Source organism: Canis lupus, chromosome 17 (genome assembly GCF_003254725.2).
Source record: "Canis lupus dingo isolate Sandy chromosome 17, ASM325472v2, whole genome shotgun sequence".
Taxonomy (NCBI): Eukaryota; Metazoa; Chordata; class Mammalia; order Carnivora; family Canidae; genus Canis; species Canis lupus.
In genome coordinates this window covers 54,973,875-54,991,843 of record NC_064259.1, presented here as the reverse complement: position 1 = coordinate 54,991,843, position 17,969 = coordinate 54,973,875, and the positions used below count along the sequence as shown (strand labels likewise).

The 17,969-nt window shown below is 39.4% G+C and overlaps 1 protein-coding gene across 6 annotated transcripts in view; it reads right to left on the bottom strand.

Annotated features, from left to right (window-relative positions):
• The window catches only part of MAN1A2 (mannosidase alpha class 1A member 2), a 213,141-nt gene that overhangs the window by 19,320 nt on the left and 175,852 nt on the right, over positions 1-17,969 (bottom strand). Inside the window, exons 13-14 of one of the 6 annotated variants that reach the window (XR_003139522.3) lie at positions 14,794-14,927; positions 12,343-12,478 (exon numbers count right to left, since the gene is read on the bottom strand). The exons of 2 other annotated variants lie outside the window; for them this stretch is intronic. Coding sequence is in view for 2 of the 4 variants with exons in the window: in XM_025453389.3 (XP_025309174.1) it covers positions 12,346-12,478 (133 nt within the window). In the remaining 2 variants the exon portion in view is untranslated. Of the gene's footprint in view, positions 1-3,642; positions 3,686-6,596; positions 12,479-14,793; positions 14,928-17,969 lie in introns of those variants that run through there. 3 more of the 6 variants (XM_049095984.1, XM_025453389.3, XR_003139521.3) reach the window with 3 other exon arrangements.

The window sequence follows — 17,969 nt, the reverse complement described above, 5'->3', positions numbered from 1 at the left end:
CTTTTTTTTTTCAAGATTATATTTATTCATGAGAGGCAGAGACACAGGCAGAGGGAGAAGCAGGCTCCCTGCGGGGAGCCCAATGTGGGACTGGATCCCTGCACCCCGGGATCACACCCCGAGCTGAAGGCGGCCGCTTGACTGCCTTTCCCTGTTTGTCGCAGCCAGACTCCTACCACATCCAAGCTCCTCACTCCTCCAGGCTCTAAGGCTCCCTCTCTGTGAGCTCGAGTTGGGGCGGCCTGGCTCCCTCTCTGCGCTCTCCTCCACCCCGTAGCTCTCCTACTCCAAAAGGGGCGATTCCTGCTCTCAGACCTCCTCGCTTAGGAAGACTCACTCCCCTCCCATTTCTGACAGGGAGGACTCACAGTCAGCAGTTGCTTTACTGTCGCCATCACATCCACCTGCCACACTCCCCCGGGGGGTGGGGGGGGGGGTGGGGGGGGCTCTTCTCTTCCAAGCTCTGGTAGCATTGGGCACACACCTTTACTAGAGAGCATGCTTTTTGGCTTGCTGGTCTACCCTCTGCTACCCCAGCAGATCCACCGTGTCAGAGTTGGCACTGGGTCTCCAGCACCGGGCACCGTTCTTGGCACATAGATGCTCAATAAACATTTAAGGAAAAAATAATTCCAAATGGACTTAAGTAGAGTTGAATAAGTAAGAAAAACGGTGAGTGGAACACCTGGGTGGCTCAGTGGTTGGACACCTGCTTTCAGCCCAGGGCATGATCCTGGAGTCCCAGGATCGAGTCCCACATCGGACTCCCCACAGGGAGCCTGCTTCTCTCTCTGCCTGTGTCTCTGCCTCTCTGTGTGTCTCTCATGAATAAATAAATAAAATCTTTAAAAGAGAAATGGTGGGCAATTATAATTTGATTTACAAAACAACATTACATACACTCTTCCACAAGTCCCATGCAAGCTACAATCATTTCTATGGTTCGAATTAGAATTTTCTAAAATCATTTGTAGGGTTCTAGCTAAAATATCTCTGATTGGAGATATTTTTCATCTTCTACTAAGTCTTACCTATTAGAGATCAAAGCCTTTAAAGGAAGTGTGTGTGTGTGTGTGGGGGGGGGGTGATATTTGGAAGGAAAGGAAAAAGTGTTTTTCAGGCAACATCTGCCTTCTGTTTGGCAAACATTCCATCGCTGACTTGGTTTCCATGGGGCATGAGCTCCCAGGCAAGCGGGACCCTGTGCTGAGTCCTCAGTCTCAGACAGGGGCTGTGGCATCCTCTGTTGGCCACAGGTTAGGGTGTTAGGGTGTCTTGAAAAACTTAAGAGGTTTCACTGCAGCTCTAGCCTCCCAGAGGCTTTCACCAGTTAAAGATCAAGAGAATAAAAAAGAAAATAAATTGAGATTCTCGCCCTCTAGTGGCCTGGTTTTCTGGCTTCCTACGGTGGAACAGTTTCAAAACACCCTGCCCACGCTCATTCATTTTGGAGTCATCCGAAGTTTTGGTGAGTATTTTTGAAATCTATTTCCACAGGAGTCCCTTAACTACTTCCTCAATAAACTCTTTTTTTGTCTCTCCTTGCAGATGGCTGAACCCAGGCTTTCAGAACAGAGAGCCACCACAGGGACCCTTGCTGGGGGCCCTGGGGGGCCTACCCTGGGCTGTGGGCAGTGCTTGAAAAGGACTGCAGGAGAGGATGGTTTCCTGGGTCTCTCTGAAGTGTATGTCCTTTCTCAAGTTCAAGGCTAGTCTTCCTAATCATACCTCCTGGTGTCTTCAGCTATCCTTGCCTTACCCAATAGCTTCTTTTTCCCTTCAGATTCACCCCAGTTCAAAATCGCCGATCTACAGAATCTGTCTTGACTACTCTCTCCCCTCCAAGCCCATCCTGAGCTTGATTACATGCTCCTCCTACTGGCCCATGGCCCTGAGATCAGGACCTGAGCCGAAATCAAGAGGTGGATGCATAACCAACTGAGCCACCCAGACGCTCCTAAAATGTTTTTCAATAAAAAATTATAAGATTTGCAAACAAACAGAAGGGTAAACTATTATGGGGGTGGAGGGGGGAGGAAGGAGTCAATACTGTCTCAGTCCCTGACTTCCCCCCACTAATGCCCCCACACGCTTCCTCTCTCTCCGGTAGACATGACAATCAAAAACATCCTCCGAGGGGCACCTGGGTGGCTCAACGGTTGAGCATCTGCCTTTGGCTCAGGTTGTGATCCCAGGGTCCTGGGATCGAGTCCTGCATCGGGCTCCCTGTAGGGAGCCTGCTTCTCCCTCTGCCTGTCTCTCTGCCTCTCTGTGTCTCTCATGAATAAATAAAATCTTAAATAAAATAAAATAAAATAAAAATGTCCTCCAACGTTGCCAAATGTCTCCTGGGGGAAGTAGGGCAAAATCAGCCTTGGCTGAGAACCACTGCCCTAAAGCAACAGTAATCAACATACTGTGGTACTGGCACGAGGAAAGGAATAGATCAATGGAACAATATTAAGAACCTGGTGATAAAAATCTTACATTTACGATCCGTTGATATTTCACAAAGGTGTCAGAGCAATTTAATGGGGGAAAGAGTAGTCTTTTCAATAAATAGTACTAGGATAATTATTCACATGCAACAATGACTTGATACCCTTATACACATGAAATCCACTCAAAATGGATCATAGACCTAAATGTCAGAGCTAAAATTTTAAGACTTTTAGAAGAAAGCCTAAGTCTAAAGTTTCTATAACCTTGGATTAGACAAAAAAGGAAAAGAAAATATTGATAAACTGCTCATTATCAAAATCAAAATATTTTGTATTTCAAAATACACCATTAAAAATGAAAAGACAAACTGCGATGTTAAAATAAATACAGAATACCTAAAGAGCCCCTTACAACTCAGTAAGACAATCCTAATTTTTAAATGGGCAAAATATTTGGACATTTTACAAAAGATTTACAAATGGCTAATATTCAATCATTAGTCACTAGAGAAATGCAAATTAAAACTACACTGAGATACATCTTCACACCCACTAAAATGGCTATGAAAAAAGAGAGAGAGAGGGATGCCTGGGTGGCTCAGTGGTTGAGCATCTGCCTTTGGCTCAGGGCGTGATCCTGGGGGCCTAGGATCGAGTCCCACATCGGGCTCCCTGCGTGGAGCCTGCTTCTCCCTCTGCCTGTGTCTCTGCCTCTCTCTGTGTATCTCACAAATAAAATTAAAAAAATATTAACAAAAAATAACAGACAGAGAAAAGAGAGAGAATAGCAAGTGTCTATGGGGATGTGGAGAAGCCAGTACTCTTCTTACCCCTGTGCATAGCTGGTGGGAATGTAAAAACAGTCAGTTTGGAAGACAGTAGTACAGTAGTTCCTTAAAGAGTTATACATAACTTTAGCATGTTACCCAGCAGTTCCACTCCTAAGTACGTACCCAAGAGGAATGAAAACATATGTTCACACAGAAGCCTCTATGCAAATGTCCATAACAGCATTATTCACAATAGCCAAAAAGTGGAGACAATCCAAATGTGCATCAGTTGATGAGTGGATAAACAAACTATGACACATCCATACAGTGAAATATTTCCAGCAATAAAAAGGAACACTTCTGGTACTTCTTACAGCATAAAGCTTGAAAACATTACCCTAGGTTAAAGAAGCCAGATGCAAAAGACCATATGTAAATGATGCCGTTTATATGAAATGTCCAGAAGAGGCCAATCTATAAAGACAAAAAGTGATTAGTGGTTGTCAGAAGCTAGGAAAAGAATGAAGATTGACTGCAAATGGGCATGCACGGTCTTTGTGGACTGTGAGAGTGTTGCATGCCCCTCAAGCTCACTCAACAGCCACTGGTTTCCACTTACAATGGGAAAGCCTGATGTAGATTCCACCTCAACAAAGCTGTTATTTTTTTAAACAAGCAAATATCAAAAAATTCTTATATCCTTACCTCACAAAGATAACTGCCACTTACTAGTGTACATTTTTTTGCTGTGTATTTTAGCAAAAAAAAAAGATTTCTATAGTTTTTAAACTGCTTGGTTAAAATAAACTGCTTGGCTCATATATATTATGAACATATTGGCTTGTCATTAAATTTTTTATAACAAAACTGCACAATTCTTATTTCATAGACTCATGAATGATAAAACTGGAATACCATCTTAAAGATTATCTAATGCCTTCATTTTTTATTTAGGTTTCCTTATGTTTAAGATAAGGAGGTAGAACTAGATGGTTTTTTTGGATCTCTTCTGCCCTAACTGCTCTTCCTTTTATTATTATTATTATTTTTAAAGTAGGCTCCATGCCCAGCGTGGAGTGCAATGAGAGGCTTGAACTCATGACCCTGAGATCAAGACTTGAGCTGAGATCACAAGGATCAGGTGCTTAACCAACTGAGCCACCTAGGCACCCCATGCCCTTCACTACTTTATTAAAAAATTTTTTTTCTGTTCTTTTAGAAATGATTACTCTAAATGATTACCCAGGGCAGCCCGGGTGGCTCAGCAGTTTAGTGCCTGCCTTCCACCTGGGGCTTGATCCTGGAGACCAGGGATGGAGTCCCACGTCGGGCTCCCAGGATGGAGCCTGCTTCTCCCTCTGCCTGTGTCTCTGACTCTCTCTCTCTCTCAAGAATAAATAATAATAAAAAGAAATGATTACTCTGATATGCTAATAAAAATAATTCGAAAGCATAACTGAACTTGTGAGCTCATTTCAGGCCAGGTATACGGGTTTTTCTCAAATTAAAATTCTCCTGAAAATCCTGTATTATACTCATTTTACCACCAAGAAATTTTTTTTTTTTTTTTTTTACCACCAAGAAAATTGTGATTTTTCTTGGTGTCTTTTTTTTGGGGGGGAGGAATGAGAATTATTGTTTAATGGTTACAGAGATTGTTGGAAGCGATGAGCAAGTTTTGGAAACAGTGATGATGTTTACACATCGTTAATGTGACTATGAATGCCAAGGCACTGTATACTTAACACTAGTTAAAATAGAAAATTTTATATTTCATCACAAAATTAAATTGTGTTAGGTGAGCCTATGAGGTGGTCTCATCTTACACGTTATGCCAATTATATCTCAGTAAAGCCTTTTTTAAAAAGCATATGAATTCCACGCTTTTTAAAAAGCAACTTTATTGAGATATAATTGGCATAACAGGGTGCAAACTTAAACTGTGTATGATTTGATATGATGCATATTGTGCAACGATTACAATAAGCTTAGTTAACACACCCATCATCTAACACTGTGAGATGGTGAGAACATGGAACCTACTTTATCAGCAAGTTTCAAATACGTAACACAGTATTGTTAGCTATAGTCACCACATGTACATTACACCTCAGAACTTATTTCTTAAAGACTTTTGTGCCCTTTGGCCAATATTTCCATCCCCCTCACTCCCCAGCAATCACCAATCTATGATGTTTCTATGATGAGCTCATGCTCTTAGCATGAACGTTTTTTTTGTCAATTTCAGCTATCTGGCAGGCAGAGGCCCAGATTTTATCAAATTGTAGTCACTCAGAGATCCTTATTCTTTCATCTGGTCGTGTTTTAATTGTTCTTGAAAAGGTAAGTCCGCAATGAATTTTTATACGCCCACAATGTAAATTTACTAGTCTAAAATTTTGATCAAGTTGAAATCCACTGTGCCGGAAAGAACGAGACCTCAAGGTTGTAAATCAGCTGTTGCTTCAGATTTGACCACTACCTTATTGATGCCATAAGGGTTTTAAATATCCTGTGACTTTACAGTATCGGGGTTCAGGGTTTTATTTTTTATTTTTTTTTTTATTTTTTTTAATTTTTATTTATTTATGATAGTCACACACAGAGAGAGAGAGAGGCAGAGACATAGGCAGAAGGAGAAGCAGGCTCCATGCACCGGGAGCCCGACGTGGGATTCGATTCCGGGTCTCCAGGATCGCGCCCTGGGCCAAAGGCAGGCGCCAAACCGCTGCGCCACCCAGGGATCCCGGGGTTCAGGGTTTTAAATATCCTGCGACTTTACAGTATCAGATTAAACCACCATCTATAGCCTAGCTGATCCTATTCCTCAAGCCTCTGAAGCCTGTCTTTGCTCAAGAACCAGGTCAGATTTTAATGTGATGGAATGAGATCCAGTGAGTAAGGCATTTAAGCTTGATGACCTCACAGGGTAGACTAGGTCCTGGAGGTGCTAGGCACAGTATTGCTATACTGTGAGATTGTCACATAGGCCCATCTTTTGTTCTCAAAATCAGATGGGATAAAAACATTATCTTTTACAGGAGCACTTGGGTGGCTCAGTCAGTTGAGCATCCAACTCTTGATTTCGGCTCAGGTCACAATCTCAGGGTCGTGGGATGGAGCACTTAGTTGGGCTCTGTACCCAGTAAGGAGTCTGCTTGAGATTCTCTCTCCAAAATAAATTAATCTTCAAAAAAATTTATCTTTTCACAATCTCTTCCTCTTTCTCTAACATCAATGTAAGGATTAGCTGAACCAAAAGAAATACTCTCTTCAGGTAGAAGACTGAAGACTATCACTTACTGTAAGAGCGAAAGTTGTCATGTAAGTAGGAAGATTGAACTCTATTGCCATCAGTGGGTATAGATGAAGGATAAACACAGACTTTCACTTAAGGAACATCTTTATTTGATCTTCAATATACAATATTACCTTTAATTTATAAAAGTTACATATGGAGGACATGACTGGAAATCAGCTCAAGAGTGGCCAGTGGGTACCGATCTAGAAGATTATTCTTACTCCACTTACTAGGTTAGGGAGAGATTTTTATCAGTGAATTTGAGACCAGTGAGATTGAAGAATGGCATTCCAATTTCCAAATCTAGTCATTAAAACTGGGGATACCTTATTTAATTAATCCAACAAAAACTAAATTGTTTTCTAAGAAATAATTCTTCCCAAGAGTGAGCTGAGCTTATCTCCATGGAGTATTCTGGTAAGCAATTTGCCATATAATTCTGTAGCATTCAATAGCAGCAAGACATCTGCAGTTAAAATCTTGTGCATATTAGCACGTATAGATGTGGGTTTATGTGTTTGTGTGCTCATACTTACAACCACACTGAACTGAAGTGCTCTATATATGCTGGAACTATAAAGGCTTGTTTACAAGCTCCCCCTCCTCTAGAATTTCCAAAAGTAGCAAAATGCCTATTCAATAAAATTCTTAGTGAAAAATCTCTCTCTCACGATGATTGGTACACTGCAAATATACTAGGTAATATGGTGTCATGTAACTTTGAGTAATTTCACGAGTGCTGCTGGGCTCAAGCAAAGTTTGAGAGGAGCTGTTCAACGGCGGAAATGTAAGGCTGATGTTGAAGATGCTTTAATTTAGATATGATGTCTATTGACATTCTGAAATAACGCTATGGACTTGTAAAGGATGTGAGGCAAGTTATGCAGTAAGAGAAAAGGGAACTTCCTTTTGGATAGATCTTTTCTCTGCACTCAGCTTCAGGCTGTTCTAGAGGTAACAGGGGCAGTACCATCCTGTGGTCTAAAAAAGGAAGAGTGGCTGCCAACTGGCAAATGAGGCACATAACCCATTTTCTGTTGCTTCTAATTTTTCAAGAGATTGGTTTCTGCAGCACAAAGGTCAGAGATTCTATCATATTCCCATCGCTGGGATCTGAGAATACTCAAGTGGATGAGTTTTTGCAGCTCCAGCAATCCGGAGTCCTGGTCCAAAGGTCAACAAGGAGGCGGAGCTTGGAGAGAATATTTTGACACCACAGAGACCCTCCTTTTTACATGGGGAGTCTGGAATCGTGGCACTAAATGACAAGGCAAGGAAACTGGCTGATAGCACACCCCCAAAACAACAACAAAAATGCCTCTTTCACAGTAGTTATATCATATTGAAACCTGAACAGACTCCCAAAGAGTAGACCTATTTTCAAGACCACAAAATATATAGCTTTAGGTTACACAAATCCATACAATCATACATACATACCATCTTTTTGCTTTAAAAATGAATTATGTAACTCAAACACAGAGGAAAGATGCAGATCAAAGATTACATAAGGGTCTTACAGAAATTTAACTTGGGATCAAGGGTTAGCAACCATGACCCATGGGCCAAATCCAGCTCTCCATGCTTTTGTAAATAAAGTTTTATCGGAACACAGCGACATCCCTTGTTTACATATTGTCTACACCAACTTTCATTTTCCAATTGCAGAAATGAGTACCAGATACATGAGACTGATGGTGCACAAAGCCGAGAGTATTATCTGGCCCTTTACAGAAAAGCTTGCTGACCTATTATAGATCAAAGAATGTTTCCATCATGATCTGAATGAGCTGAAGAGAAAATCGTCTTCATCTGTGTTCTTGAACCAGAATAAGTACATTAAAATATTGCCAGATCATATTTGGTTACCCAATTATTCTGCTTAGAATTTGTGTAGCTAAAACTGGTTAGCAACTGTGTTTGTTAACACAGACAATATCAAAATCTGTGTATGATTGTATTTATGTATATACTTATGTAAAGAATAAGAATATGAGCTACCCAATTGGAAGGTATGGAGACTAAAGAGAAACAAAAACTCAAAATATGATTTCTAAAGACTGTTATTTGGAACTCAGAAATATTTTAGTATATATATATATTTATATTTAACAGCATGGGACCATGACTGGGACCCTTAGCAGAGGAAAAATAATTTACAACTGCAGATTTTACCCATGACTTACATGACAAAATTTTTTGAATATAAAATAACCAGCATTTCTATAAAACATTACTTTTTCATTATATAATTCAAGTGATATAGCAAAATAAGAATGTTTTTATTTATTTCTAAAGTATTTTAGTCAAAGTTACATCAGAAATCAAGTATTTCTCTGACATTTTCCAAGAGACTAGTTATTAACTACAATTATAGCTGTTAGTACTATATAGTAACACATCGCTTAAAATATATTATAAACCATTTCTCTTCCTCTTTAATTTAAATGAAATATAAAATTAATGATTTTGTAACATAATTCATACTGGAAAACATTTACGATGGTATGAATTACTCTTACACAGAAAATGGCACCAGAGTCACAAAATGTTCTAATGCTCGAGAGCGCCTAGCACAGTGCTCGGCACCTATCAGGGACTCTATGTTCACTCATTCGCTCACTCACGCATGCATTCGTTCACAGAAATCCAGGCTGAAGGAGAAACTGTATAATGAGAATGGCAAGCAGAATCTTTTAACAACAAATCTGGAGCTCGGACAAAGACTTTGGCAAAGGAGAGTGGAGATGAGAAGCCGATGGTCACAGTTCCAAACCGCTTGGTTAAGATCTACCAAGGGCAGCCCAGGGGTGCCTTAGCTGATGTCACAGAGAACGAAGGTCAACGTTTCACAAAAGGAACGTGTTCCTCCAACATCCAGTTCACTCTTACATATACACACCTCTGCTCAAAGACGGGTAGAAGTTGGTGTCAGGCACACAACAACACATACATGCAACTCCCCAGAAAGCAAGAACTCTCTGACTGGTGTCTGTTTTATCTGCAGAGATGGGTTTTTGGTTAGGGCCGCATTCACTTGGCTTTAACAACTTTATACTGGTTTCAACAAAAAAATGTGATTCTAAAATTCTAGAAGAGAAATGGAGAAGGTAGAGGGGTGTTCAACATCTCTGCTTTTCTTTTATGTACCAACTGATCAATCTACTCAGCACATTTGTGCCAAAGGCACAAAATTAGGTGTCAGCTCTCTGAAGAGGCACCTGGAAAGAAGCATCTTTAGGCTCTCTGCAAAGGTCTTATACACATAATGAGTATTTTAACCTGAGTAATAGGTCTATGAAATGCCAAGGACGGCAAGGGACAAAAGAAAGTAAATACTCTTGGAAAACTAAGCAGAAAGTGGGATAAGTATTGATCTTAGTGGAAATAATTTTAAAAATCTGTAAAAAAACAAAACAAAATGAAACATGACACTGGCAAGTCATCTGTAGCTGACTTTAATTGCCTTTGGTATTCAGAGAAGGAAACAATGGAAGCATTGTGATAAGCTCTAGTCTTGTCATCACAGGGGGAGGTACTGGGTGGTGGTGAAGACCCTTCCCTTGTACCTCTCCGATTCTTCAATTCTTGATTCTTCGCTTGAAGGAGCACTGGCCATGTTCAAGCACCTCTCTAGCCTCCTCTTAAGCCCCACTCAGCCCAGAGATAGAAACCGAGCACTTGCCGGGTCGGGGCTCTGTCTTCTCCTTCCTTGAGAAGCTCCTGGGAGACCAAGAAGGCCCCTTTACTGTGCACCCTTCTAAACAAAGTGTGGGTGGCTCACTGTCTCTACCCAGCGGCAATTTGCTACCTCAAGTCGTTCACACTATTTAGTGACTTGTAAGTGGACTTGCACTATTCAGGGGGAAGGCTAACATTTTTTTGAGAACCAAATACTTTCCCTTTCTCAAGTTAGTCGTCGACTCTTGTCATTTAAGAATTTTAATTTTTCTAGTAAAAGATACTATAATTTCAAAATGTGTGCTAAAATTTAACTCTCTTAAACACTTGAATAATGCACTAGAGCTCCACATGCTTATCTTCTGTGTATACTGAAAAATCTGGGGTAATTATCATTTCTGGATCATTTGCTAAATTGTGAGGATTGTCTGACTCTTGGTGGTATAAGATGATCACCCTTAGAAAATACTTAATTATATTAATTTATTAAATCTTTCTCCAATTTAAATCTACTACATGCTAATAAAAGGTTAAAAAGAAAAGCTATCAAAATAAGAGAATATGCCTTCAGAATTCCAAGGTGGGCTTCTTTCACATTGTTTCATGAAATTTTCAAATTAGAGTAAATAATTAGACTAATTATACTGCTCCCTAATTTTATTGTCAATGGAAGCTGTTTGTATTAAATGTAAAGAAGAAAGTGTCTTGCACTGTGACATAAATTCAAGGGACAGAAAATTTACAAGCATATTTATAATACAGTTCTTGATAAAATTTAAGTTCTTCTCCCCAAATATAAAGAAATAGTAATTTCTTTAAAAATAAATATCACTGCAAAATCTATTGATGGTAAGAGAAACTTCCTTAGATATATCCCAAATTTAGTTAACATGACTAATTATACTACATTTTTTTCACTAAAAATTATTTTGAAGCTGTTCTGATTCTTTGGATTTCTATAAATATCCTTGCAGAAAATAAAAGCTGAATCTTATTTTTTACATAAAATATTTGTGAAAAACTCACTCATCTGAAGAGATAATAAATAAAGGATCCCCTATCCCCATTCCAGATAGAATGTTTAAGCAAGTTTCACTGTAGTTTGTTTTTGATGTAATAGGCTGTAAAAGAAATTTGGCTCATCAAGGTAAGTAAATTCAGAGTTGCAAAACAGTATAGTGAATTTTGCCAAGCTACATTAAGTTGTAAGTTTGAGGGATTTTACTAAATTTATAAGAAGGTTAAAGTGGATAAAATTCACTTGGTAGATTTGCTGGTTTGGGAAAAAAAAAAAATCCCCTACCAACAAGACCAAGGCTTTCTCTTAGAACAGGTTTCAAGGAGACAAACTATAGTGTTTCCCCCACTTTTTGTCATGCTACCAACACTAGACTGATCAACATGCACAAAATCCCAAACCCAGGCTCATAAGTAGTGGTTATGATAAATAGCAGTTTCAATGATTCCATATGGAGACAAAGACTTGAAGAGTATTCTTTGTGAGATCATGCCCCCAGAGAAAATGAAATTTAACCAAGAAATTTCAATGGAATACACTGGGATTTGAAATGGTTGCCAGTCTGGCCGTCCAATGGGGAACTTGAAAACTGAGATGGGGACAGGTACTTCTGTTTCTTTTTCCAGTCTTCTTGCTCTTGATGCCGTTCTACTGTTCTTTTGTTTTAGTTCCTTCCATTATTAAAAATGGAGAAAGGGGGATAAATAATAAGTAAATATTTGATTTGAAAGCTTTGGAAGGAACAAATATATAATCGGTTCCAAAGGCCATCTCTCACTCCCGCAAGGTGCTCCACATTCTCGGCTTATCTTTAGGCAGTCTAGTTTCCAGATTCCAGGATGCTAAAAACAATATAGCAGTAACAGGCAAAATTTCCCATGTGACCATCTCTTTAAGAATCCAAGCATACCAGGTCTTTGTCTTACACATACCAGGTTTTGGTCAGGTATAAAATGGAATCATTTCAAAGTTGAGATATCTACAAGTTGAAAAGTCTTGTGGGGCACAGTCATGTTTCACCCTGCCATGCTGACTTATGAGGTCCAGGTTTCCAAAAGCCCCCTCTCCAGACTAATTTCTGTAGTGGTCCATGTAAACAAAACACAGGTGAGAATGGTCTTTCTGGAGCCGCTTTCATCGAACAGCAGGATTTCCTGAAAGTGTGGTGTTGGCTAAATGTAACACAGGCAGAGGATGAGCCTCTGTGTTGAATACCCAGTGGTCTAAAGGTAAAAGATCATCACTGGAGAACAGCAGATACAAATATCTGAAAATAAAAGGGAGAGAAATGAGCTTCAATTAGAGTGCAACAAGAAGATCGAGTGATCTAGTTACACTGGCAGAGGAAACCAATAACCTACTCTTAGCTTCAATGAAAAACACATCACAGAATGAAACTCATTCACTCACATGACCTAAAACATAATAACGTGTTCCAGAATAGTGCAGTGCAGAAGAAAATCCAGTTAAGATGCGCAACCAGGCTTCAGAAGACAGTTAAAAAACAAAGTCCACATACCTGTCTGAAGCACAGAAGACAACAATGCTGGGAAACGGCATAAAACCAACCACCTCATGATTTTTCAAACATTTTTTAAAAAGTCACATATAACATCAACCCTCTGTTTTGGCAGCTTAAAGGGCTCATAGTACAACTAGAGCTTAGTTCACATTTATTAATAGACATTTGAAGGAAATAACTAGTACATTACCTGGACATAGCAAGGACTTTTATATGCTAATACTTTAGTTAAGAGTTTTTGCAGTTCTTTCAGCAGATAATGCAAACTGTTAAATAAAGCTTTCAGAAACACTATGGACTCGCAGGAGGTCTAAGACTTTCATAAGTGCTCTCAGTAGGTAACAGCCTCGTTTATATGAAGACAAGGACTCCCGACCTTTCCATGGGCAGTGCAAGCCACAGTGGCCACTCAGCAATCAACAATGATAGAGTTGACACAAAACAATCAATTTTACCTAAACTGTTGGGGATATTCCAATCTCAATCCTATTAAAGGGGTCTTCAGAGTGGGCATAAAAAACCAACACCTGAGAGTCAGGAAATCTGGGTTCTAACTCTTCATTTCAGCAATAACTAGCTGGACCTAGCATTTGGCTAGATGAAGAATTCCTTTACAGTGATTTTGCTGAAATTTATCTTAAAAATAGGCATATTGATATCTTTTCCATTAATACCTTTTCTGATTACCATTACAGTTCTAGAAAACCAAGTAAAAACACACAGCACTGAGGTAAATGGGGACTGCCTATCAATATTGTAACTGGGTAAAGCTGGAATGGAGAGTAAGTCACGGGGCTTCGAGCCTCACTCCCTGACCCTGGACTGAGACCTGATTTATTCACCAAGTCATGGGCAGAGAAGTTGGAACTGAAAAAAACATACTTGGCTGGTCATAGCAAGAGACTCTGCTGAGTGTGCTTACTGCAGGGAGACTAGAAGCTCTGGGAGCTCTCAGCACAAGTGTGCCCAGGAGCACTATGTTCTATGGAATCCCAGGTCTCCTGGTCATCTCTTGAGACGGGAGTGTGTGAAGGAACAGTGACAGAAAATTCAAGAGTTTCCTGCAAAATGATTCCTTTCCCTGGGGGATGCTATGGTAGTGGCCACCTCTCCCACTCATGTCTACCTGGAGCCTCAGAATGTGACCTTATTTGGAAATAGGGTCTGTGGGGATGTAATCAGTCAAGGATCTTGAGATGAAATCATCCTGCATTTAGGACTCACCTAAATCCAATGACTTGTAACTTTATAGGAGAAAGGAAAGGGAGTTTTGGACCCAGAGGCACAAAAGGAGGAAGGTCATGTGCAGCCAGAGGCAAGGATTAAAGCTATGCTGCTGCAAGGTCATGGACCATCTTTAGAGGGAATGGATTTCAGACTTGAGGCCTCCAGAATTATGGGAGAATAAATTTCTGTCATGCTATCGAGTTTGTGATAATTTGTTAAGGCAGCCCTCAGAACTAATGCAACTCCTACCCCCAACCTCTGGGATACCTCTACAGACTGTTAGCACTGCTGCTTGGTCCCAAGGGCCTGGAGCAAGACTAGAGAGCAGGGGTTAGATGTACATACACACACACACACACACACACACACACACAGATACACACACACACATGTACTCACACAAACACATGTACTCACACACCACACACTCACAAATTTATAATAAAATCAATGCTTGAAATTAATATAGCTAAGCGATTCTTTTTTATGTTGGATAACACATTCAGAAAAGAATGTTGAGGACATGGTATACTATTACATACACATTTAAGATTTGTAACCTGGATTTTAAAAACAGAACAACTGGAGAAGCGTGATCTTTGCTGTAAAAGTTGAGAAAGTCTACAATCTAAATCAACTACCACACTAACTTTTCCTTAAATATGAATTTTTTTTTAAAACTATGGTTTTAATAGATGACAAGCGGCACTGATAAAAGCCTACAGGCATAAAGAAAGGTGCTATTAAGTACTTCAGTTTGAACAGATGTTAGCTTACTTTTAGAGCTATTTCTAAATGTTATTCATATGTTGTCTCTTTAAGCTTTCTCTTACCTAAAGACAAGGTATTCAGGAGGTGGTGGTACCAGAAGTCATCTCAACACAAGGGTTGGTTGAGTTACCAGTTAGTTACCTGGTTCAGTTACTACTGAACAGGCAAGTTTTACAGAAAGAAAAGTCAACCAAATCTGAGGAGAAAAATGTAAGTGTTGATAGAGAAACGGTAAGGCTAAAAGAACAGGCTGTCAAGTCAATATGTACTTACTTAGTCCTTTATGTTGACTTATCAAACAAGACTTGGTAACTGACAACTACCAATGGAAATATCCAGTGTATCATGGAAAGACACTACAACTCTAAAAAGGCTTACATGTGAATGTAACTAAAAAACAAAACCTCCTTAGATTGTTTGAAAAATAATTGACTTAAAACTTCCATTTCATTTATACTTGGGTTTAAATAATGTCTTTAACAGACTGGTTAGAATATAATTTTAATCTCTCCAAAAAGACTTACCCCTCTCTCTCTTCCCTACATCTTTTCTCAAGTCTTAAAGTTTCTTCTTTTTTAAGGGGCAGGGGTGGGGAAGAAAGAAATATTAAAGCTAATGCGGGTATAATATAAATTCAACTGCAAAATATACATTTTTTTTAAACAGATAAACTGAACAAAGCAGACATTTCTGAGCTCTTTGATGGTTCAGGCTTTGTCCTGAGATATAAGGAAGCTGGGAGGGATCTTCTACCCCTAGGAGTTGAGTAAGTTAGGATGATTTTGCCTACAGGATACAGGATACCTAAACTACATAAACAGTGGGAGTCAGCTTCTGTAACAAAAAGCCCAGAGGTAGATGGTAACAAAGGCTAGTTCATTCAGCAATAAAACACTATCAGAGCTGTAAGTTTTGTAAAGGTTAATAAAATATTAATTTTTTCCAGGTGCCAAAACACCTTATCCTTCTTTCCCTCTTCTTAGATCACTGCCTTGAGAAAACTGTCTGAGATGTACATAAATCTTTTTAAAAGTTGAGCAAACCTCTTGCCAACTTTACAATTTAGTTTCTCCTCTAGGTCTGCCTTTGCAACATAAACATAAAGGAAGATGCACCCCAATGTCCCTATCACTGTGGATGCTAGCGTAGGTGCCTTTCTCTCCAAAGCTGTTAACTAACCCTTATCAGAGACAGAAGTGTTGGTTTTCCTTTGGATAAAGACAATTAACACAGATGATCACCCCAGTTACCATGTGAATTTAGAATGAACTATGTAAAGCAAATGGTGCTGTGGAGGAAGCACTCTTACAGAAGGACAAATTACAATTTATCTTAGAACACGTATGGCAATGGATTGTGTCTGCTTGGTTATATGGGAAGGTGAAATTTCTTCCTGTCTTTGCAATCCGCCTGTGATGCAGACTGCAGCCTGCTTTCATGCTTATCCAATGATAAAAATGTTTCCTAAAATGTTTTTTTTTTTCTCTGCTACATGGAGGATTTTCTGGGTTGGCAAAAGATCCAGTTTCCAATTTTTTTTTCCCAGGTCGTTAGGATCTTCATGATTTTCTTGACTTTCTTCTTAGAATTAGAAGATGTTCTATGCCTTACCTTACATCTCCACATAAGTCCACAGTCAGAAAGTAAAGGGAGGTCACTCTGCAAGTGTGGGTCTATTTTGATCGTCTCATTCACTAGTGTCTCACTGTAATTGTAATCTGTACTAATCATGTTGAATATTTTTTTTCATGAGTTTACTTGCCATCCTTGGATCTTCTTTTATGAAGTATCTGTTTAATTCTTTTGCCAGGTTTTAAATTGGGTTGCATGTTGTTCAATCCTCTATGGTGTATCATTCAATTCAGACATTGCAGTTTCCATTTCTAGAAGTTGGATTAAGGTTTTGTATCTTCCATGTCTCTATTTAATTTTTTGAATATAATAATAACTGCTTTAATGTCATCTGCTAATTCTAACAGCTATATGAGTTCTGAGTTAGTTTCAGTTGATTATTTTCATTATTGGTCATGCCTTGAGGCCTGTCTGCATACATGTTATCTTTGGCTGGATGCCAGGTATGTATCATGAGTCTTATCTTTTGGTTGCTAGATAATTTTGTATTCCTATAAATCTTGAGTTTTGTTCAGTTATATAGTTAAGTTACTTGAAAACAGTTTCATCCTTTCAGGTCTTGTTTTTGTGATTTACTATGCAGATCCAAGGCAGTAGATTATTCCCCACTACTGAGGAAGGACTACCCTGAATACTCTACTCAGTACTCTATGAATTATGAGATTTTCCAGTCAAGCTACTGGGAACAGACACTGTTCTTGGCCCTGTGTGGTCACCATAAACTGTTCCTTTTAATTCCTCATTGACGATTCTTTCCCCCAACTCAGGTACAGATAGTTCTTTCCCCTCTACTGGATACTCCCGGGGGATTGTCTTGGGTTCTTTGTGCAGCTCACCGCTTCTTTCCTATAAATACCAGCTATTTTAGTTTCCTTGGGCTCACAACTCTGATCTCCTCAGGGAGGCTGCTGCATTTGGCCCCAGTTCCTCCTCCCTGTGCTGTGGCCCATGAGCTCTATAAAGGCAGCAAGCTGGGGCAAACTCAAGGTTCTTGGTCTGTTTCCCATCCCTCAGAGGCTACACTCCTTCACTGCTTCCTCTGTACTGTTCTGAAAACCATTGTTTCCTATGTATTATCTGTTTGCTTTGGGTGGAAGGGTAAATCCTGGCCTTGTTACTTCATCTTGGAGGAAGAGTCCCGCTCTTCCATTTGAGATACTCTGTCAAACAACCTGCTGAACACCATGTACATTCATGGAGAAACTTAATCCTCTATTATTAAACCAATCCAAAATGAACATTAGAGTTGGTCCAACAAGAACTTGTTCTGAGGAAGCCTTTTTGGCTCTTCTTTATCACTAATTCTTCTCTACAGTCTTCATATCAAAGTCATATGACTTTCTAGAATTTTGTGAAAATGAACATTAAATCCATCTACTTATATTTTTCTCAATCCAACTTTTCCCTTCTTTAACATTAGCTATTTGTAGCAGTACCCTGATATATAATTTCTTAGGATCCTTGCAATCATTTGAAATAACAAATTACTCTTCTTCCTTTGGGGCTCTAGTTTTCTCTCAGCCGTATTTTTTTTTTTTTTTCCTTTCATTACAGCCCCAGGTATAAGTTATAGGGGCTGGAGGGGAGGGTTGGGGGTCAAAGTGTA